This window comes from Salarias fasciatus (genome assembly GCF_902148845.1).
Source record: "Salarias fasciatus chromosome 7 unlocalized genomic scaffold, fSalaFa1.1 super_scaffold_4, whole genome shotgun sequence".
In the NCBI taxonomy this organism is placed as follows: Eukaryota; Metazoa; Chordata; class Actinopteri; order Blenniiformes; family Blenniidae; genus Salarias; species Salarias fasciatus.
Window position 1 is genome coordinate 21,205,919 of NW_021941229.1, and position 23,867 is coordinate 21,229,785.

Sequence of the window (23,867 nt, forward strand, 5' to 3'; positions counted from 1 at the left end):
TCTCAGGGTCTTGAATACCATTACACATTTTGAACCCAGAGCCCGCTGTCTTTTATGGGCTGAGTGTTGTGCTTTATCCCCTCTCCTCATGACCTCTGACCCTGCAGGATAAACTGCTAACTGAGCTTCAGTCATGCTCAAGGAGGCTGATGTCCACATGATCTGTGACATTTTGTAAAAGGACCTCACTTTTTCTTTTTTCTTTTTTTTCTTTTTTATTTGACAGGGAGACATGAAGCAAGAAGAAAAATCCAGTGGGGACAAGACTGCAGATCACAGTGATTCAAGATAACTTTTATGAATTCATTCAATAATCACCTTTAAATAACTCATCTATTCACTTGGATGACATGAACTGGCCTTCGATCTTAATTTAGAGCAGTAACATTTCCAAGCTATCATCAAATATTATGAAAATATTAAATGTTTTATTGGCTATTTTATCTTTCGAGAAACTAAATATATTTCTGGGACAGTTTGTAAAAAAGTTGAGAAAATTCGATCCCAAAATTTTGCCAATTAGACAGATTTTTTTCATTATGCGCGTCAATTAAGATACTTATTTTTTTCTTTTTACCGGAGAGGCCATGTGGCCAACATGGCCGTGTGGGCTGTTCCCAACACACATTCAGCTAAATAAATAATAATTCACGCCCACAACACCGCATCCTTCCAGAATGTGGGCTAACACACATGTGAGTTGGGACCCGAGGTACCATAAAGAGGCCATTAAAAAAATAATAAAGGAAACTATGTTTCGAGTGTATAATATTGTCGTGTTTTCTAAATGAAAGGTGACATTATTGTAAAAGATCAGTCGGCCTGAGGGGCTAAACTCGTTACAACAAAGCCTTGCATTCAGAACCGGCAATGATTACAAGGCTGCCAAAATAGCTGCTAAAATAACATTAAATATTGTTCAATCTGCAAATATTTCAATGAATCATCCTATAAACGAGTTTGCATAAATCCTGTACTGAAATATGGTCAAAATAATCACCAGACAGGAGACAATACATAAAAATAGGCCTTGGCTCGAGGTGCGCTTCTTTCAAAAACCACTAAGCAGAAAAGTGGGGTATCCAAAAGTATGAGCTGCACATTGTATATAAAAATATAACGACACTATAAGGCTGGATAGAAGCCAGGGCTTATTAATGTAGAATCCCCAGGAGCCCGTGAGACATCCTGCATGATTACACGAGCTACGCAAATATGTCTGATTGCATTTATTCTCCTTATCTCCCTTATTTACCATGCTTTATTTGTAAACAAGTCCATACAGTAGAGGCTACAACTGACCTCCTTCCTGCCGCTCTGCCTGCCTCTCATCCGGTGTGTGTGCGCGCGTGCCTTGTCTGTCTCTCCTTTGCGTGTTACATCATCACGCAATAGCTGTCCTCTCGTGGCCTAGTGAACTGGCTCTAAGCGCTGCACCAATTTAGCCATCTACTACACACACACACACACACACACACGCATACACGCATACATACACACGCTGCATTGAATCAGGGGAGGCAGACACACATCCAGTCACGGAAGCTGTACTGTACGGCGAAGGCGCAACATACAGAGCGAGCTGATGGAAAATGGAAAAGCGCAGGTCTGACACGCGGCGACGCAGGTGCTGCGAGCCCGGAGGCTCAGCATCTGCACCTACAGGAGACTTTTAATACCACACTTGTTTCTAAAACATTAAGTAATGAGGACTTTTACGATGCGTAATTGAAAGCAAATGTCTCAGTGCGTGTGTGTAAAAGGGATATTTGGGGCTTTTTAAAAATATAGATACATAAACACAAAGGGGAATAAATTCTAAAGATGATCAAGGTGATTATTAACCTCCACTGTGTTATTTTTCTCTCACCCTGTCCTCTGTAGGAGGAGGAACTGTGTCAAATACGAGCCAGTAATGAAATATTGCACGAGGGGTGTTTTCTCAAGCCCCGGCAAAAATACAGCCCCCGTGTCACCCCGCCGACACCTTCCTGTCCGCTCACCGTAATTATGAGGATGAGTGTGAGAGAGGTCAGGTGGACACGCAGGCCTCGTGTGCGCATGTTCCAAAAGTGTGCAACTGACATGAGATCATGCAGCATGTGAACAAACAGCTCCATTATCACTTTTAGGAATGGGGCTTGTTGCGGCCACACACACACACACACACACACACACACACACACACACACACGTTTTCTCCAAACCTGTTGTTTACTCTGAGCTCAAACTGAACACTTGTTTTACTCCTGAAACCTTATTTTTTTTCTCCTCCTGTTAACTCACACATAGTAAATTCACAATCACAGCATAAACACTCCCATCTGTTGTTTGTTCTTGCCAACTTAATTTTACACCCTGGGGTCGCAGTAAAGGCCCAGGAAGGTCGAGATTAATTAATAAATTTAATTCCCAACAAGTTATATTGTTCTTTTTTCTCAAAAGGAAATTTATTCTTGTTGAAAAAACAAACTGTGTAAAAATATCACACTTCAATTACACAATACTTGCCCAAAAAATGTACAATGTTTTATTACTGAAATAAACACACACTGCATATTATTATAAATGTATGACTTCTGCTCTCTGTGGGGCTTTTTTTTTTAATACAAAGGTCAAATCAAAACTTTTGTTTTGATTCGCTAATAGAAAAAAACATGAATGTGTTTGACACAAATACATTATTAGCCTATTTTAAACATGTGATCATTTATAACCTGTCCGTTAAGTCATTATCCTGAGACGCCCTAAAACAGTGACTGGAACGAATCACTTCATGGAAAATACAAGCAAAGTTGGTGGTAGAAAGTCTGATTCACACTGAGAAAAAAAAAATTAACATAAATATATCTTCATAAACAGCATGAATATAGGCACAAATAGTGTTTTCGTATGTCCATCATTCAGCTGCGTGCTATCAAACAAACATACAAAAATAATCCTACCTTCAAAGGGGGCGTTTTTGTTTTTGTTGCAGTTTCTTTAAAAAATAAAATTAAAAAAAAAGTTTCTTGAAAACTTTGCAGTTAAGACATTTTAACAGGCGTTCGTGCCGCCGACCACTCTGTTTGGAAAGTTTTCGACCGGGTGTAAAACGGCTCCGGGGTGTGCGCTCTGCGGCTGGCCGGCCGCCGGAGGCCTCAGGGAGGACGGTAAGACCGGCACGACGACCGGGGAAGTCCTGGAGGGGCTCAGGGACCCCCCGATGATGCTCTCTATGGAGAAAGGGGAGCGCTGCACCGGGGAGCTGGACTTGTGCACCGGGGACGCAGCCTGCGCGCTCGCTGCGCCCAGCGTGGAGCTGAGCTGCGGGTAAAACCTACTCCGGGAAAGGTCCGTGGTGGTGGGCATCAGGGACGGGGAGGGGATCAGGCTCCCCGCGTGGGAATGCCTGGAGTGCTGCTGCTGCTGCTGCTGCTGCTGGAAAGCGAAAAGCGCGGAGTGTGTGTGGTAGGACTGCAGCTGGATGCCGTAGCCCCCGCAGCCGTACGGTCCGTAGCCATAAGCGGCGGCCGCGGGGAGGAAAGTGTTGTGTTCCCGCAGCAGGTCCTGCGTCTGCTGCCGCTTGAAGCGCTTCCTGCGCCTCAGAAAGCTCCCGTTGTCGAACATGTCGGCGGACTCCGGGTCCAGGGTCCAGTAGTTGCCCTTCCCGGGGTTCCCGGGCTCCCTGGGTATCTTGACGAAGCAGTCATTGAGGGACAAGTTGTGTCTGATGGAGTTCTGCCAGGCCGGGAACTTCTCCCGGTAGTAGGGGAAGCGGTTGCTGATGAAGTCGCAGATCTCGCTGAGGGTCAGCCGCTTCTTGGGGCTCTGCAGGATGGCCATGGTGATTAAGGCGATGTAGGAGTACGGGGGCTTCACCAGGGTGTTCTTGCCCGCCGGCTTGTAGGCATCCCTGGAGGAGGTGGAGCTGTCCAGGCACGGAGGGGGCGAGCCGGCCAGCAGGATGCCGTCGTGCATCTGCGCCACCTCGTCCACGAAGGAGCGCGTGTGGGTGTCCCCATCCTCGCCCTCGCCGACCACGTCGATGTCGGTCTCCTCGGAAAGGATGGAGGCATCCGACATCTCGGAGCTCAGAGTCATGGCTCACCTCGCTCGCGCGGCTGTGCGCCCCTTCCGACGCCAGATGAGGAAGAGGATGAGAAAGCAGCCCTCCCTCTTCAAAAACTCATGTGAGGAGGGGGGGAGAGGAGAGGAGAGGAGAGGAGCACGTGCCGCCGCCGCCGATCACAAACGTCCTCGGCTTTTCTCGCTATTTCCATGTGTTTGCGGATTCCCACTCGCGCCCCCGAAGAGCGACCCGGGTCGGTGCCAGGCTGACAAGCGCGCCGTGGAACCTGCGAAAGGACCAGACCTGAATCACACGGGGGGCGGACCTTCCCCGAGCATTTATACCGCCGCCTCCATCACATGGTCCGGAGCGTCACCGGACAACCAAAAGAGGAAAAAAAAATGAATAACAGGAGAAAAAAAAAGGTCTTTGAAAATTAACCGTGAGTGGGGTTTTTTTGAAGGAAAAAAGTTTGGTGTGGCCTCCATCCTTTCTAGTGGTCATTCATGATGGCCCGCAGTCCGCACATGACACATCTGAAGGTTTTACTCCACGCGATGTTTTGCGCAAAAAATACATTTTGGGGCACAAATAAGATCTTCAGGGTAGTTTAATTGCTGGTTGGATCATTGAAAAAAATCCAAGGGGATATTTTTTTTTACAAGCGTTTCCATTTATTTAGGATTACTTAGATGCACACAGAGCACAAACCCAGAGGCCCATAATGGAACGGGGGCAAAAAAAAAAAAATCTTATTTATCTACAATTTGAGGAACACTTTTAATATTGTTTTTAAAAGGTTGGTGAAATGGTTGATTTTGACCGGGACTGGTGCACCGTATCCAGGCAGCTCAGTTTGCGTGATCCGGTAGTTATCTAGATTATCCGCGAGCCATTTGTAATGGAAAAGAGTCAGCTGTTAACTCGAATCAGTCACGGGTCACGCAGAGCATGCAAGCCCCAGATATAAGGCCTCTGCCTTGCGTCTGAAGCATGATGCTGTGTGTGTGTGTGTGTGTGTGTGTGTGTGTGTGTGTGTGTGTGTGTGTGTGTGTGTGTGTGTGTGTGTGTGTGTGTGTGTGTGTGTGTAAACACACGCATTGTTAAAGTAAATGTATTTTACTGAGTCAGATTATTATTATTATTATCCGTCATAGAGACTTTAAAATAAAACAGTATCCTAAAATAATTCTTAAACCTCAGTATTTTTCATTAGAATAACTTAAAAGTATGCTGTGCGTGTGTGCGTGCATGTATGTGTGCGTGCGTGTACGTATGCGTGTGCGTGTGTGTCTTTTTAAAGCTCGACGACTTCAATATTTTATGCGACTGAAGTTCAACCGTACATTTTATACTGAATTCACGCTTTTATTGAAAAAAAAAGCTGTTTTAAATAATTGCTGAGAAAAAAAATTAAATAATTAGATAAAACTCTGCCTTTGGTTTGTCCGTACTTCTTGGCGTCGTGCCTCTTTCAGTCTTTCATATTTTTTATGAGAAACAGCAGAAAACTTAACAAATGACGAACAAATTCTGGGAAACATGTACAGTTATCCCAACACTGTATTCTACTTATTATCTACTTATTTAATTATTAAATAAAAAAAAGAAAAAACAAATAACTAACGTGCATTTTTTGTGAAGTTTTTTTTTTTGTCCTAAAAGTGGAAATTTCTCACGTCTTATAATTACAACTGCTCTAAAAAACATATTTCCATTCATAATTTTTTTAAAATTAATATTTCAAAGTGGGGAGTGTGTTGCTGTGTGGCCCTTTTGCCACTTTCCCCCTTTGTGCGGCGCCATCTAGTGGTGAACTTTGTCACACAAGCAGCGAAACACCAAGTCGGGAAACAGAACTGGATGAATGACACCCAGTGCTAAAACGCTTTTTTTGTAGCATTGTAGAGAAAAGAAGACCTATTATGAAGTTAAAGTCAGATATCTAGTTATCTGATGAATGTAGTGTTTAACGATTTGGTCCATCACGCCGAGAAAAGAAACCCGCCACCCACATAGGCTGGGGTCACTTTCCAAAAATAAATAAATAAATAAATAAATAAATAAATAAATAAACAACAACTGGAAAGTGCGAATAATTTGGATTTGTTTGTCACCCTTTTCAGCTCCACAATCGTTCAATAGAACATTGTCTATAACCGCTAAACCACGAGAATAGACTGACCCGAGTTGCAATTTGCTTAGAATTTTATTAGTTCTAAAATGAACGAAAATGAATTGGAGTTGCTTATGAACACTACAAGCTCATATCGCCATAATTAATATTCATTCATTCCAATGTGCTGATTTGTTGAGTGTTTCAGGAGTTTCTGTTATCAGTTTACTATATTGTGCCAAGATTTGTAGTCTGCGTCATCTTTTATGAGGATTTAATTATGTATTCATTATTTAATTAGATAACGATTAAATCACGCTTGGACCACTGAACGATAACTTAGTGACAGGGATGTGTTTTAATTGCACACACAAACAAACACACAAATATATATATTTTTAATACAAAAAGTCAACATTAAGCAGCATGTGCGAATTATGCGTAAAATGAAGTAATGTCCTGTTTGAATTTAGGATTAAACTAAATGGTTTTAAAACTTAAAATAAGCAAGACTGAATAGAATTTGTATTTTTTCTTTTTCTTTTTAAATTGACGCGTCACTTCCAACAGCAGCACCGACGTGTGTTAAACCACCTCTCTAAAGTGTTTCTGAACTCCCCCTCTGCGATCAGAGGATGTCTCCGTGCCACAGAGTACCAAGAAAGCACTTAGCTGTTTGAACGCAAACCCTCCCTCCCCACCTCCCCGCCTCCCTCCCTCAAACCCCTGTGTGCCACCAAAAAAGGTCCGTTTGAGCTGGGGGTCTGCGGGCCATGTGATTAATGTGTATCACATGCAGAAAAGGCGAGACAATGTACAACAAAGATGCTGTGCGTGCGGCGGCTCGCAGGGAACACCACGGTCAAATTAAATAAATCATCAGCTTACAGTGAGAAGTATTTAGTGGGAAAATACAAAGGAGATGTTCACCTTAAGCAGTATTTCACTGCAAATTGCCAATTGGAAAAATGTATAGATTTTGACTGAAGAGGTTTTGATGTTTTTGTGCGTAAAAGCTGGTAAAGAGGCAATTTATTACGTCTTTGCTCTTCTTTTAAGGTTCTTATTTATATTAATCCAGCATTACTCGAGTAGATATCTGAATCACTTTACTATGAGGTGAATATTCACATGTAAATGTGTAAATAGGCATGCGTAATGCGCCTAAATAAGTATTGGATACTATTTTTGTGTGATTTGACTGTATCCCGAAAACAAATGACCTGGACTGAAGTTTTGGAGAGTGTGAATTGATGATCAGTAAGAGTGATATGTCTATGCAGTATTTACATTTTTGCCACAATATAAAATATAGGGACTAATATTAAAAAATGGAAACCGCAAGTGCCATTTTTATGAAGTGTCTGAACGTCTCAGTAATCTGGAGTACAAGGAGGTTTCAAATAAAAATTTTCATGTAGAGAAACCACCAAACTGACTATGTGGATTTGCGTATTATATTAGTGAGGAACCAATGCACCAAGTGTGTCACTCTTTGTCTTGTGAAATTCATCTTACGATGTCAGGCGCTTTGGGTGATGGGCAGTTAAGTTTGGGTCCAACTTGCACGGATCACTTCACTGTGGTTGTACGTGCCAAGACCAGCTTACACGGGCGCTCCATGGGGAATTGCACATGTGCAAGAATGACAGATTGCGCAAGTATTAAGGTGCGCGATCAATGGACTGCGACCACTGCATAATGATGAAGCAACGCCATCTACTGATTTTTGAGCAAATGATGGATCCATTATTCGGTAGATGGCAGGAATAGTCCAAATGCTTCACTTATGTTTTGATGCTTGAGCGTCATTAAATTCCTCCAGAATCCTTGATTTTTCAGGCTGGTGAACCTCCAGTTCTCCAAGGATCATGCCTGCTTGCTCAAAGCCAGGAATACTCATCACACTGTGTTTGAAAGTTTTGTCTAAAGCTTTTCCAAGAAATCCAACCACTGTCAAATTTTCAGTCACACAACTGAAACTGCACGAAAGTGAAGCTGCAGGTCCTGTGATTTGACTCACACAGCTGGTGAATCAACATCACACAACTGGAAATGCCAATAAACTGAAAAAGATCTTTTTTTTTAGTTGTCTACAGATTAGATTTCATTGTGAGATTTTTTTTTTCTATTACAGAATCTGATGGTTGCATTCAAATGACACTTCACCTCTCATTGCACCTCTGATGAACATTTTTCAACTGACAGTCTGACCTCTGAAGAAAGCAGCTGAAACATGAAAAAGAGAAGGGCAACTATGGCACGTTATTAAAAAAAAAAAGAAAAATCTGTGAAATAGTGCAAAGTATGGAGGGGTTGGATGAGTATTGGTTAGAGGGGGCAAAGGTGATGCTGGTTGCTTGAGGGTGGAAGCTGTTTGTAAGTCAGATTGATGAGGGTTTAAAGATTCTCTGTCTCCTTCCAGAAGGCATAATGGAGAACAGGCGATGTCCAGAGTGGGTTTATTTGCTTGTTTGAAAAATTAGATTCACTCAAAGTCTCCTCCAAATGTATTAAGTAGGATAAAAAAAATACAGAAGGGACAAACAGAATCTGTATTAGCCGTACCTGCACCAGTGGTGTGGAGACATTCAGCCGGTGGGGCTGCTATGTCAACTGCAGCCTTCAGTTCATCTGTATCATGGATTTAACAGTATTCACCTTCCTCTGAGCAACAACCAACAGATCCTGTCCACGGGGTTCAGGTCAGGCTGGTTAGCCGGCCGATTAAGGTAATACCTCTGGTAGAGTTTAGGAACTGAGGGCAGGTGGAAAGACCTGCTGGGAAAGGTAATCAGTATACTACTTATACTGTGCTCTGAAGTTTCCTGGTACACTCTGGATGAGATCGAACCAAATGAAGCAACAACACCGGCAAATGAAGCATCGATGACAGAGCAGTCCAAAGTATAACCGACTGTTAGAGCTTGAAGTATCTCGTCGAGCCAAGACCTTTATTTTTGTCACATGCACAATGATGCAGTCTAACATGCAGTGAAATGTTCTGAGCAGCTGTTCCACACCTTAAGCTACTTCTTCTTCAGCACCACGAGCTGGCAAAGGTTGTGATCCTTTCTGTTGCCTCCTGTTTAAACTTTATTACTAACATTTTGAGCTTCATTCAACTTTCCATGAATCTGCTTTGATACAGCACGCTGTGGATCAGCAGTCTGTTAATGCAATGTTCCTCAGTGTGTTATCTTTTAGGTTAAGGGATCGATAAGGCAGTGTTCACACTCCCAAACAGGTCCTGTATAGCACAAATAACCAAACTCAACATTGTAAGTGTGTATCTTCCCCTAAATTATTGTTATTGTGTGTAGCAACCAAGATATTAGTTGGATTTGCACCACATTATTATAGATATCTTAATCCAGACATTAGATTTTTCACCCCCTTTTCTTTGTTAAAAGCAAGAGGAAACATATAAATTTCCCTTTTTTAACACACTTTCATTAATGTGGTATACACAAGGATCAAATGCATCTTTTCACAAATAATAGTCCAAACTGTGCCCTGCAGTTGTAAACTGATTTGCAGTGTCACAGAGGATCATCTTATCAGTTCAGACTGGAGTGTCACGTCAACAAGGTTTTCATACACAGTGTGGACAACTGCCAAAACATATGTCAGCTGTGAGAAACCCCGTGTGTTGCGAACAAGCAACTAATTGTCCAGAGATCAGAGCCAACTGTTTGGAAACAAATCATTCTCATGCAAATATTGAGCTAAAACTAATGTGGAGGGAAAAAAAGAAGCTATAACGCCAGAGTATGATGTGAAAGTTCAATACGTTATTAGAAGATGCTGTGTTTTCAAACATGGACCTAAATTGGGCTGTCTTTATTCTGCCAATCGATATCTGCATATGATTCACAATTAAAGAGTAACAGTTCTATAGAGGTTTTTTGAGAGGAAGTCCACCAATCAGATAATTTTTAGTGCACAACACTTCATCAATATCAGCTTCACCATTAGCAAGTGCATCAATCCGTGTACATTACTGAAACAAGTGATTTCAGTTTTTCCAGTGTTATAGTTTTTGGAGTGTGGGAAAGTTAGCTCTTTCTTCTCTATTCAAAGAAACTTTCTCTCTCTCTCTCTCTCTCTCTCTCTCTCTCTCTCTCTCTCTCTCTCTCTCTCTCTCTCTCTCTCTCTTTTGGTGGGGAGGGGGGGGTTGAGTGAAGAAAAACTATTAGAATAATATATTCATAAAGTATTTATGATCAGATCAATGTAATATGCATCTAACAGTGTATCCATTTGTCAGTAATCAATGTATCCGTGTACATTTGCATGTTTACAATTTCAATAAACATCTGAAGCACACACAATTAGTATGTCATTATTTGGGAATAATGATCCAATATAGTGCCACTTGAACAAAATTAAGATTAAAGATTTAATAATGAACACGATAACAAAGGAAAACAGTTGTAAAAAGGATAATATTTTAGTTTTTTTGGGGGGGTGGGGGGGTTGGTGGAATATCCCACTTTAAGTTGAGGTTAATCGCTTTTGTGAGGAGTTTGCATGTTCTACATGTGGGTGGGTTCTGTTCAGTTTCTTCCCTCATGCCAAAAATATGCCCTTGTGGCTCATTTGAATTGTGTGTTTAAATATTTTGGGTTGATCGTCTGTGCAGGATACGCAGTGACAGAACAGTTGTGTCGACAGAAGGAGAGGGAGAGTTATGTTGATTGATAGTCGTGTTTGGATAGAAGTAGTCCTGACCGGTACCGCTTAGTTTAAAGCCCTTGCCTGCAGAGTCACACTCGGGGCAGCCGAGCCGCGCGCGCTCCCGTCCCGTACGTCACGTCTCTGCCGACGTCACGTCCTCCCTCCTCTCTCGCTTCCATCTTGCTCCCCGCATGTGTCTGCTGTTAGTTTACAGGTCAGTGAGGAGCTTTAAATACCTTCTTTCCTGCATTGTTTCCCCCTGATCAGACGGCAAGAGGTAAACGAAAGCCTTTTCTGTCCGGATGGATGAAAGCCGCCGCGGTGTGAAGCTAACCCGGCTGTGGAGTGGCGGGGCCGCCCCGCTCCGCACCGTCTTCCCTGTTAGCTCCGAAGCTAACTCTAGTTAGCCTGCAAGTTGTTGGTGTAAAAAATCTGAACCACACCTTGTTTTGGAAGAGCTGCTGTCAGATAAAACCTAACCATTAGCGCTACGCGCGGCTCTTTTTACTCGGTTTGGGTTCGGTTTTTTACTAGCTTCGCGTGTCCGCTTGTGTGTAAACTGTAATAACATAACAAGAAGCATTAGCTTCCCGATGCTAGCTAACCCGACGCGCTGACAGCCTCGGTGAAGGCTTTATGAAGTGTCTGCTCAACGCTTTGATTATGATCTCAACGACTCCCTCTACTCCCACACTGAAATAACTTTATTCAAAAGCTTTAATAACCAAGAAATCGATGTTTTCATGATTGATTGTTGAGCTATAAATGCATAGTTTAACACTGCATGCTCGTTGTTTCATATATAATGCCTCTACGAATACGAGTGATTTGATTATAGTGTACTATGTTATTATCTGTTGGTAGCAACTTAATGGTGGCTGTTGACACTGTCCAGTGAGACGATAAAGGGTATGATAAAAACAGATCAAAGTCACCAGAGGTAATCTCTGTACAGAGTTTATTTACATCTGTCTTTCATCGCTTTTTATCTGAGGTTTGGGACCTGGATTGCACAACTTTATTGATCTTGAGCGAATTGTAAGCTCAGAGCAGCATGTTTGATATCCCAAGTAGAATGACATCTTTTGATATGAAATTAAGAAAACTGAATGCTGTTGGTGCATTAAAAGGACTGACATGCTGTGGAATTCCAGCTGTGTTTACTTTATCTGTGTAAACTGTGCTGGAAAAGTCAGGAATGTCCCTGTTTGGTCGATCTTTTTCTTGTTGGCAAAAGATCTTATACAACTGGAAAGGCTGCTTATTTCCATTTTAAATGTTGACATTTGAAAGGAATATGCATTTGTGGGATAAGCAGTAGATCTGAGTATTTGGACCATACAATAAAAAAAAAAACCTCTTTGGCGTATGGGATGATTGAAGCCTGGACAAAATAAAACATACTGATAAATTATTCTAAATATTTAACAAACAGGAGCCTGAGGAGTGTTTGTGAGCAGGCTGGTGATCACCATAAGGAGGTGGTTGTTGTGGCTTTGTTCAATTTTTCCACACGCATTGTGAAATTGCCAATATGTCTCATTTATTCAGACTTCAATCCACCAAACAAGAGTAAATAAAAAGCTGTTTGTATTCTCAGAGAAGGTTTAGCCAATCTTTTATGTGTACAACACACAAACTCGGCTCTGCTGTTTGAGCACAGTTTGTTTTGTCGACATCTTTTAAACGTCTGTATGTTTTACCCCCTTCACAAACAGGCATACCAGAATAGTGTAATTGCATTTATTATAATCAAAAGGACAGAAAAGACATTGGGTTTTTTTCTTCCTCTCATATTTTCATCAGTGGACTTCATGTTTGACAGGAAAAGATACAAACATAAGCTTTGAATGTGATGTGTATGATGAGAAGATTTGGCTACCACATAGTAATTTCAGAGATATTAGCTGTGAAGAAAAAAAAAATATTTATCGCCCTCTGCATTGTAGAAAAACAGAAGTGAAGTCACAATAGAGGCCGGAAGAAAGGGCCATTGTCACCTGACATGTCACCTTATCAGCGCCTTCTCTCAGCAAGATGAGATAACAAGGTTGTGTTTTCAGTCACTAAACTCCTCAGCATGAGCTTATTGTGCTGCAGGGTGAGCTTCAACACATGGCATTCTGCTTTTATTCTCACAACATCCCTACCTTTTTGAAATGGAGAATAGTTTCTTTGTTCAGTTGTGTCTGCAGTGACAGTTTCTGTCAGTGTGCAGCTTCACCGGCTGTCATCAAATGATCCGAACACTATTTTCAAGGTTAATCTCTTTAATCCAGGCCCAAAGTTGGTACAAAGTTAAAGGTTGCAAAGAGCAAAACTCCACAAATATTCTTCTGTAAATGAATATAAATAGTAGCTGGTTAGAGGGCTTCGCTTTAGTGACTTGTAGTGAAGTAATGTAGTAATTTCTTCTGCATGGTGTGCTTCCTGTCTGTGTGCTCGCTCTATGGTGTGATTCCATCAGCCACAATTGTTTTAAGAAATTATCTTAAAAAAAAAAAAAAAAAGTTCAATCTTGTGCTAGTCTGTGGAGTCCAGTCAGGAAATACTGATTTAATCATTTGTTGTTTGTTTTTTTTTTCACAGATGAAAGACACAATCATGAATCAAGAAAAACTCGCTAAACTACAAGCGCAAGTCCGCATCGGTGGAAAGGTGACACAACAACACAATGACATCTCATGTTGTTGTTACTATCGGCTGAAGTGGTCTTTACTACATCATCACAATCATGCACCCACAAACACAAACACACACGCACACCGTTGGTGACAGCTGCTATGCAAAGATGATTTGCACACCTCAACAATGGGAGAGACGGATGTTCAAACCTCCAAGTTTGGGATTATTGAGTGAAATAAAATCACATCCATCAACACCAATTGTGTATTCACCTGAATCACCTCATTCATCACTGCACTTACATCAAGTAGAAATCAGAGTTTGGATGCTGTGCAACGCTGTAAGAAAGTGTCATAAATGTATTAAGTGTAATTAATACACTTCATAGTTGCTTTAAACAGTTTGATTTATGGTTCTATTGTATCACAGTGAATAATTTAGATACTATTTGTAACCACAAATTGAAACACCCACTATTGTTTCAGTTTATAGGGAAGAGATTTATGTGTCATTTAAAAAAAAAAAAGTGGAGGCGTTACTGAGGCACATGTCTGTGATCGTTTCCCCTGCAGGGCACTGCTCGCAGAAAGAAGAAGGTTGTACACAGAACAGCGACCGCAGACGACAAGAAGCTCCAGTTCTCCCTAAAGAAGCTCGGCGTCAACAACATCTCTGGCATTGAAGAGGTGAGCCGCGCTCAGCGCTGGTTTTGTCTCGCTCCGGAGGTTAATCTCCGCCCGGGAATGTAACGACTCCCGTCTTCTCCAGGTCAACATGTTTACAAATCAAGGAACAGTCATCCACTTCAACAACCCCAAAGTTCAGGCCTCTCTGGCCGCCAACACCTTCACCATCACCGGCCACGCCGAGACCAAACAGCTGACCGAGATGCTGCCGGGCATCCTCAACCAGCTGGGAGCCGACAGCCTGACGAGCCTGCGGAGAATCGCCGAGGCCCTCCCCAAACAGGGTGGGTTTGTGAAGCAGTGTGAAGCAGCTTTATTTGTGTGACACGTTTCAGCTTTTAGCAAGTGCTTTACATTCATAAATGTACAGTTAATTAGCAAAAGCTGTAAAAAAGTGGGGGGGAAAAAAACAAGGAAATATAAAAATAAAACAGCCAAAGGTATGAATATCAAAGCAATTTCAAAGGGAAAACATTATAAATAGGAGCCAGAAACAGAAAGGTCTTCGGTCTGTTTTTAAACGGAATCAGAGTTGGAGCCGTGCGGCAGTTTTGTTCCAAATATTTGGCGCATAAGAAGTCGAAGCAGCTTGTGCATGTTTGGTTCTGACTCTGGGAACCGAAAGCAGAAACAATAATATCGTATAACGCAAAAGATATTGTGAAATGTGTTTTTTAAACATAAATTATAAGCTGGAGACAGAAGTTGTGGCGTGAGAGCTTTAGGGAGGCGCAACACGCTCGGGTCTGTGTCTGGTTTGGGGTAACGGCGACTGCTTTCGGGAACCTTCAGTCTCTCACTTGTCTTTTTTTTTTTTTTGTTTGTTTTCATGCAGCCGCAGATGGAAAAGCGCCGATCGCCGCAGTAGAAGAAGAGGATGACGATGTTCCAGGTGAGCTGAATGTTTTTCACATTAAATCCGAGTGTCCGTGACGGCGGCGTAATCCATCACCTGCTCCGAAGGATTACCGATGGAGCGGTTTGCTTTTCCTCTGGCTCGTGGAAGAGGTCAGGCGAAGGCGATGGTGCAACGCCGAGGGTTTCTGTGTTTGAGTCTCACGTTGGTTGTTTATACGGCCGCTCGCTCCAGTTTGCTTTTCTTTTGTGGAGCAAATGGGCCAAACACATGAGGTTGCCATTACGATGATCTCAAAGCCGTTTTTTTTTTTTTTTTTTCCCCCAAGACTTCTCACTAACGTAACAAACGATCACACATGTACTGGAGCGGCCGATGGCACGGCGGGTTAACGGCCGTCGCCATCACATTGTTATTGGAGTTAAGTTTCCTCTCGGAACGTGTTTACTCAGACCTCATCGAATTGTTTCCATTTTAACCCCGCGACCCTCCGAGCCACGACTCGGGACGGTTCGATTTCTCACGTTTCGCCGAGTAAATTGGAGCCAAGTTTCCCCGACGCTCTCCGCCACCATTATTACAGCTGCTTCGCGTCGACGTCGGGCCTCCTGACTCCAGAGATGAGCCGAGGAGCGAGGATCGCTTTACGGCCCGGGATCACGTTTCAGATAAACACGCTCTTCCTGAACCGCGCGCCGTCGGTGCAGATGGCCCGTCCGGCCCTCCGCTCCCCCCCCCCACCCCACACACCTCCCATCAATTACACCCCTCCGTCTTTTGTTGTTTCAGATCTGGTGGAGAACTTCGACGAAGCGTCCAAGGACGAGGCCAACTAGAGGAGACGGGACTGGAAGACTTGACCTGACCGTGCGGGGCACAAGATGTTGTAATGTCTTATTTCAAGAGGTGGAGGGATGATCGACCCGAGGGGAAACGTTAAGCCAATCAAAGTACCTGCGTACTCGAGAGAATTCATTTCCTAGAGTAGAACACTGACGTATTAAAACCGGGGTAGCAGTATTGAAGTGTGGGCTGTGGTAGGACTCGTGTACCACCTCTTCTTCGTCACCAGACTCTCCAAAAGGTCGTCGTGCTCTGTGGTCTAAATGTTCAAGTTTGGGTGAGAGGGAATTTTTTTTTTTTTTTTGTTTTTTTTGTTTTTGTTTTTCTTGGTAAAAAAAAAAAGTGGCTCCCTTGTTGTACATCTTGTCTTTCCTACATGTTACTGATCCTTAATTGTGCGGCCTCAATAAAACCATCATGTCTGGAATAAACCTTTGCTACTGTCAGAGAATCACTGCTGTGCGGTCATTTATTCACCAGGTCTGCAAACGAAGAAGTAAAATGATCATACTTGAAATTTTAAGCTGAGAGCATCTATCTAGAGACGCTTCATGTCACAAGTTAGCCTCAAATCCTGTGAGATGAAACAGGAGAACGCTGAAAAATCTACAAAGCGGGAATGTAAACCACAACGCCAATCAGTCGTGGTTCTGATTACTCTGGTAATTATACGTAGTAACCAAAAATATAATTTTGGCCATTTCATAATAAAACCAGTAATATAGATTTTACAACCATAATTGAGGTCAGCAGTGCGGAGACTGAATGATCGCTTGTGGTGAAAACAAGTAAAAACAAACCTCTTTATGAAATACTGAACTTTTTAGCTGCAGTAATCGTTCTCTTTTATTAAGCTTTTACATAATATATAATGAGACGACTGGCCAATAATGTAATAATTTACTGCATTATTGGCAAAACTGAAGTATTTGATTACATTTTTGGCAAGTCACTATGTTATTGACTTTATTACGTTTAAAATTGTCCACCCTATTACAAAGCACTTAGGTTTAAAACCTCAAAATGCAGCAATAGTCAATAAATAGCTATTAAAAAAACATGATAAAAGTTTATTGAATGAAATGTGCTCTACTTCAATAGTTCACTATTATTATTGTACTTGGACATAATTACATGTTTGAGGTTTGAGGTCAAACTGGCACACTGGGGTTAAGTCTTGAACTGGAGTGCGTGGGACCCTGGTTCGAGTCCAGTGTAATAATCAGATAAATCACAGGTACAAGTTATTATGACTGTCCAGGGTAGGATGGAGCGATCAGAGGTCAGTGGGGTCAAACTGGGAGTGAAAACAGAGTAGATAGGCAGTTCATGAGTTAAAAGTCAATCTTGTGGGGCTACATTGCCACGAGTTACGTCGTAGAACAGAGTAGAAAATACTTCACTAATCCCAGGGGTAACTCCTGACTGCTGCTCCACACAGAATAGAATACTAAAATATTAAATTTATTCTCAAGTGGCCCAGAGTTGCGAAATCATACTGGAATAAATAATCCATAACTGAACCTTGAGGACAAAAAAATATCAACTATTTCTTTTGTGTATTCAAACTAAATGCTAAATCTTGCTACCTTCTACAGAGCTTTTTTCCCAGGCCACTGATTACCAACTTCTCAAAAATGCTGAGGAAATTCTGACTCAAATGCAAGTCGGAAAGCATTTTTTCTCTCCTTCTGTCGCTCGATTAGCTTTGTTTTGTTTGTAATTGAACACTGATGTGTGTGGCTGTGGCTTGAATCGCCACCACCGAAGCACAAAGTACACTTTGCCGTGCCATTTGGGGATAAAATGATTTGTTACTTAGCTCATAACTGCGGTAATCTTATTGTTTTTAATTCAGTGGCACAGATTGACCCTCTGTTTTGTCTACGGTATGATCTAAATAAGCCTTTATTTACCCGGCGATTCGGTGGAATTTGGTTTACAAAGCTTGATCTTTTATTAAGCAGCTTAATTTCAATGACTATAAACAGTGGTTTTACATGTAATCAGATAAATATCTGTACAGAAAAAAATGACTGATAACAGAGTGGAGTCAATACAAGTTAATTACTCAGTCCACCACTTTCCTTTCTGTATAAAGTACAAGTACCTTCAAACAACGGCAAACAGCACCATGATATCAGGGGGGAGGACACTAAAATGTGGCGTCACTGTACAGAGAAACAGTCAGAACCATTCAAATAAATAAATAAAACAACCTTCAGACAAGAAGAAGCATCTAAAAATCACACAAATTGTCCAATGTTCCTCAGAAATGTGTCAAAAGCAGAAATCCTGGACTTCAGGTAAATTCCCTGAACCTGGAAACGGGTCTAATTTCACGATAATTAGGTTCAATTAAAAACACAATTCTGCAAAAAAAAAAAAGGTCATTAAATTATTCAAACAAAACAACATTGACAAACATTGATGCTGGAAGCCTACAGGACAGTGTAGTGCACATGGGAGCTGTGGATCACAGTGCAGTGCATGCTGGGTCGCAGTGAGAAACTCCCAAAAGTCCGTGTATTCTGATTATCTGAGTGTAACAGATTTAAAAAACAAACGGGTTAAAAGTCAAAATCCACACAACACAAACATTCAGGTGTGCCAGGATCACACAAATATATAAATAATCTGATCCAAGACTGTAGAAAAGAGCGAAGGGAGCGCGGTGTTCCTGGCTGTGGAGGTCGCTCTCCACTTCACTCTCTGATCCCCATCAGGAGCTTCAGTAAGTGTGCCTCCATCACCTGTTGAACTAAACACACACAAACACAAAAACAAACGCTTTAATTCCTCCACAGAAACTAAAAACAAACCATGTATGGCATTTATATTCATGAATGTGTTCTGTAACATCTGTCTCTTTTGTTTTTTTCTCTACCATCAAATAATTACATTATGTTGAAAATCTGTATTTGAGATTATTTTTGGACTTGCAGTTGCCAGAAATAGAGAGACGGAGTGCTTTGGACCGAGCATAATCTTCTCAACCAGGGAAATTGGCTGAAAATTCAGCGTGTTTGGACGAAGCCAACTCAGGTCCTCAAAATAAACGCAGGGGTGAGACCTCATTTTTGAGAAGGTTATATAATGATCTATAAATTCACAATAAAACAAACTGACGTCAGCTGTCAGAATACATTTTTTTGTCTTTGCATGTGAAAATCTATACTTTTCATTGAAAGTAATTATAGAATTTATGCACCACTCTCACTTTGTTAATGTGTTTGCTCTAAAGGTAAACACAGTAAGTGTCTTTTCCCACACACCATTTCGATGACCCATCGCTACGGCCATGTCCATCGCGTTGAAGCCCGAGTCTGACTCAATGGTTGGATCAGCACCGCTCTCTGTTACACATCAGAAACACGGAAAACTCCGTGAAGTCAGCTGCCTTTGAGAAAATGATCGACGACGTAACGTTCAATTAATCGTTCTGTCCCACCTAGCAAGATTTCCACACAGCGCACGTGGTTTCCGTGCACAGCGTAGAGCAGAGGGGCTCCTCCATTCTGAAACCCAAACAGCCCACATCCATACATCAACTGTCCTGGGAAAGTCATTGTTACGCGAAAACACAATCAGAGCAACGCGATCATTTACCCAGTCGTATTCATTGACGTCCACGCCGCAGTCGATCAGCATCTTCACAATGTCTGTGTATCCTTTACTGCAGGCCAAGGACAGAGCGCTTTCCCTCCCTTTAGCGAGGAGGTTTGGGTCAGCCCCCTGCAGGTGGCACAGAATGAGTCGATTTATAAAAAGTTTTATTTTAATATAACAAAACTGTGCGATTTTATTAAAATTTGAAGAGTTCCTTACATTTTGGAGCAGAAACTCAACAACAGCGATTTGTCCATGTGCTGCTGCCCACATCAGGGGGGTGAAGCCCTCCTCATCTTGGAGATTAATCACCGTCTCTATTAAAATGAAGCAAAGAAAGAAACATGAAACACTATTAGTGGTTGAGGCAAGTCGCTAAAACGATAAAGTGCATCTAAAAAAGTATTACTGAAAAATTCCATTGTTTATGTATTTCTACGCACAAACTAAACATTCCCAAGTACCCATAATCTTAACCATTTTTTATTTTGGTCTCCAGTTAAAACAGTATTGAGGAAAAATCCATTTACATTTTTTGATATATTGCATTCACTTAATCACTTATAAGTTGAAAAGATAAAGATCAAATTAAAAAAAGGCTGGAAATGTCTTTTTTAATCTGCAATTATTAAAATACTTTACTTCTTCCATAATTTAATTCAAACATTGACATATTTAAGTTACTCTTTATTTCTATGCGTTATATGTATTCAAAATTCAATACCAACACAATCTCTTGACTGGTTTCATAGTTTTTGTAGCTACTGATCACAACACTTGAAGTTATTTAATACTCTACTGTACTCATAATTGTTCAGTAGTTTATATGAAAATCACCTTGTGAAGAGGGTACATTTTTAACATCCAACACGGTTATTGTTTTACGACATGTGTGACTCTGTCACTGCGGTTGTAACCGGCCTGCAGGCTGTTTTCAGAACTCAATCACCACCAGCCTCGGCAGTCTGCTTTACCTTGTTCAATCCTGCTGGCCAAAAACACCATCTCTCCTTGGGCAGCCAGCTGATGAATGGACAAAGCTGAGGGAGAAAGAAAAAAAACAAACAAACAAACATTCAAAGACCATGATCAAAATTCTCCAACAATTCTAAAAAACGTAAGCTAGAAATGAAGTGTTGTACTCACAATGCACCAGAAGAGGCGTGGAAGACACCTCGTTGCCTCTGTGCTTGTTGGTGAGTGTGGTGGACTGCTTGATGGGGGAGAAGTGCTTGGTGGTGGACGGCGTATAAACGTGGCGTACTTGGATCCCAGGTGAAGGTGAAGTTTGAATATTGCACTCAGCTGAAAAAGAGAAAGGATTTTGCATGAATGACAACCCAATTACAAACACCCTGTAGGAAACAGATAAACAAGGATGCACTTTGTTCTCACCTTTAAATAAAACGGAAGCCACTTCCAGATCAGAGTTGACCTGGTCCTGGATGTTCTTGCTGTCCTCCTCGTTCAGTGATTTGACAAATCTCGAGCAAACGTTCATGTCAAATCGGTTGGGCAGGATGAATTTGATGCCCATGGCCACGTTTTGGGTGCTCGTGTCGTCTGGACTGGCGCCCACGGACTGCTCGGTTTTTATGGCACTCAGGTCTGGCATTACACAGATGCCCTCCATCTCTTCTGAGCCCAGAGAACCGTCTGCGGCTCCGTCTGAGGCTGACATGTCCATCCTCTGATCCTCAATGTTATTATCACACAGAGCTCTAAGTGGAACAGCTGGACACCTGAAATAAATGAGCACACAAACATTCATTTCTCTTCGCAGGGGTCAAATTTTATTAACTGTGTGCTGACTAAAACATCACACAAATCTCACAAATGTCAAATCACCAACAAGCACCAGTCATTAGCACGCTAGCTATTGTTATTACATAGTTCCGCCATTTATCTGTAAATAAAGACATTTAAAACGATAATATATTAAAAGTAAAAGGACAACGCTGGAAAGTCTCCAGAAAAGACACGTTCTTACTTGATATTGCATTGTTTGTGCTGAATATCTTCACAAAAACATCACTCCTGTCGGTGTTTTCAGCTCAGCGCATGCGCAGTTTGTGACCGGAGGTGCATCCGCTATTTAAATCCCCCTTCTTTGGTTCCGCATTGGTGCGAGATGATTATTTTTCCCCACAATAACCCACACAGAGGCTTTATTGTCCCTCCGTGGACATCACAAAGTTAAATAGGCTTATTAGATTATTTGAATTATGGTTGCAAGGGTTTAAAACCAAGGGATTGACATTTACCCCCCAACACAAATGCTGGATGCGGTCGGGAACCAAGAACAGCATAATAAGTTTATTGAATGTGAATAACTGAGCTAAAGTAGACATTTTCCCCATTCAAGCATTAAACCACCAAAATGACTGGAATAAATTGAGATATTTTGTGAGTAATCCAGATGATGGCTTGGAGATATTTCCTTCTTCTAAGGGAAAAAAAAAAGATTGCTAATAACCAGCTTGCCAAAAGAAACATGCCTCTTCACAAACTCAGCTCTTTCAAGGAATATCAAGTTCTTTTTTTTTGTGTGTACTTTAGATCATCATAACTATTAAATAGCCGGTAGTTTCTGAAAACCACAAAAAATGCTTTGAATAATAATATTACAGATCTTTTGGTTGGACCTTTTTCAGTCCTCTCTCTCTCTCTCTCTCTCTCTCTCTCTCTCTCTCTCTGTTTGTGTGTGTGTGTGTGTGTGTGTGTGTGTGTGTGTGTGTGTGTGTGTGTGTGTGTGTGTGTGTGTGTGCGTGCGTGCGTACTCGCACGTGTGTTTGGTGACTTTCCTTGTTTGTTTTGCAAAGTAGAGATTTCCTAATAGTGTGATTAGGCTTTGCAGGATAAATGGTGCTGTAGTCCTTGGAGCATTTAATCCTATTCATTGCTTCTACATAAAATATTTAATAGTTTTCATTAAATAGAGTACTATACTTTGCATGCTGTTGTTTGGAAATACGTTATCCGTGTTGGTTGACCTGTGTAGTGCTATCCCAATAACATTTAGCAAGGTATGGCACAATAAAGAAACATTTTAAAAGATAATTATTATATCACTGCGTCAGCTGTTTGGCTATATTACAAAACTGAAATCCTCCAAGTTGAAGCACTGATTTCTTGATTAGTGTGATTGAGAGGTCAAGAGGTGATTTAAAGGGTGAATTTGTTCTTATAAAAATGGCCACACAATGGTTCATAAGCTGTTTCTTGAACTGTTTGGCCTTTTCGTGGAAAAGAAGGCCTGATTGAACCAGCGTGACGGCGACTCTGCCAAGATAGTAAACCTTCCAGTTTTCTAACCTCAGTGCTTTGCACGATACATTATTTCTGGTTTGGTTTCCCATTGTGCTGAATTAAATGGAAACAAAAAATGCCCATCTTTGCTGTATGCATTTGTCTTTCCTGAGTCTATAATGAGGACAGGGAGTGTTGCAGTCCATTCAGCACTCTACTCCGAGAACAGCAGGAGGTCTTGAGAATAAAAACCTTCCAGGTCAGTTGCATTGATGAAGCTGCTTGTTGTGGGGAATTCATGGCTGCATGCAACTCTTGTGTCAGTGTGACGAAGCACAGTGGGCCGTTTTCGCCACCTGCAGGACCAGTGAATCAATGCACTGAGAACAATTCCACCAGAGAGTTCACAAGATCACACTTTGTTTTCACAAATGAGATTAAAAACTGATTCATGAGGAATGCAGTTTGGAAATCTTCCACAGAAGGGCAGTATTGTGATTTTCTTCACTTTGTTGTGTGTTACTGTTACTGTGCTGCCAACAGATGGCAGTACAGCTCCATCAGATATTATCCAGCTTTAAACGTATTGTGTGTGTGTTTGTGTGTGTGTGTGTGTGTGTTACTCTGTCCCAAATGACCTATAATCCTTTCATCTTTCCAATTAATTGAGACAACTCTTTCCAGCCACAGAAAAATTAACTGCCATTGCTGACTGTGTTAAAAGGGAGACAGTGTTGTTGCAGCAGTCAGCTGTGACCTTGTTTCATTTTATCTTCTGCTCATTATCAGTCAGTGGGGTGAATGCTGCGAGCAGGAACGGTGGGAAAATCTCTCTCTCGTTTCTCATTAATGTGATATGTCTGTGTGAACATCTGTCCTCTGTGTGGGATTACGGTTAGAGTCCCACTGAAAGACATTTATCCAACTGAAGAGCATTAGGAAGAGCAGGATCCACATGCAAATGAAACTCCAAAATAAAGCGGGACTCTGTCTATTCCCCTCAGGGCACAAGATATCTGACAGAACTTCATGAGAACTAGAAAACTTTCACTTCAAGTTTTGAAATCCTGGAATAATTTGTAGATTATGTTAAATGAAAAAGAAAAAAAAACTTTTGAAAGAAATAAAGTGTAGCATTAGATCCAAATTCAT

At 41.6% G+C, this 23,867-nt stretch overlaps 3 protein-coding genes across 4 annotated transcripts; 1 reads left to right on the top strand and 2 right to left on the bottom strand.

The window, feature by feature from the left end:
* Positions 1-2,492: 2,492 nt before the first annotated feature.
* On the bottom strand, positions 2,493-4,346 carry foxd1 (forkhead box D1). The gene has a single exon (XM_030084843.1). It carries the CDS (start codon positions 4,081-4,083, stop codon positions 3,037-3,039), a length of 1,047 nt encoding a protein of 348 aa, XP_029940703.1. The 5' UTR covers positions 4,084-4,346; the 3' UTR covers positions 2,493-3,036.
* A 6,637-nt stretch (positions 4,347-10,983) lies between these two features.
* Positions 10,984-16,308, top strand: btf3 (basic transcription factor 3). Of its 2 annotated transcripts, none has more exons than XM_030085022.1 (6): positions 10,984-11,061; positions 13,437-13,505; positions 14,045-14,158; positions 14,241-14,442; positions 14,994-15,050; positions 15,804-16,308. In XM_030085022.1, exons 2-6 carry the CDS (start codon positions 13,437-13,439, stop codon positions 15,848-15,850), a joined length of 489 nt encoding a protein of 162 aa, XP_029940882.1. In that variant the 5' UTR covers positions 10,984-11,061; the 3' UTR covers positions 15,851-16,308. The 2 variants fall into 2 exon arrangements, with proteins under 2 accessions (XP_029940882.1, XP_029940883.1); XM_030085023.1 differs by having other exon boundaries at positions 11,025-11,124.
* Positions 16,309-18,013: 1,705 nt separating this feature from the next.
* Positions 18,014-21,549, bottom strand: ankra2 (ankyrin repeat, family A (RFXANK-like), 2). The gene is made up of 9 exons (XM_030085021.1): positions 21,457-21,549; positions 20,862-21,208; positions 20,613-20,771; positions 20,441-20,506; positions 19,686-19,783; positions 19,467-19,592; positions 19,309-19,375; positions 19,133-19,213; positions 18,014-18,618 (listed from the first exon to the last, which is right to left on the bottom strand). The coding sequence occupies exons 2-9, from the start codon at positions 21,151-21,153 to the stop codon at positions 18,563-18,565; spliced, it is 945 nt and encodes a 314-aa protein (XP_029940881.1). The 5' UTR covers positions 21,154-21,208; positions 21,457-21,549; the 3' UTR covers positions 18,014-18,562.
* Between the last annotated feature and the right edge of the window lie 2,318 nt (positions 21,550-23,867).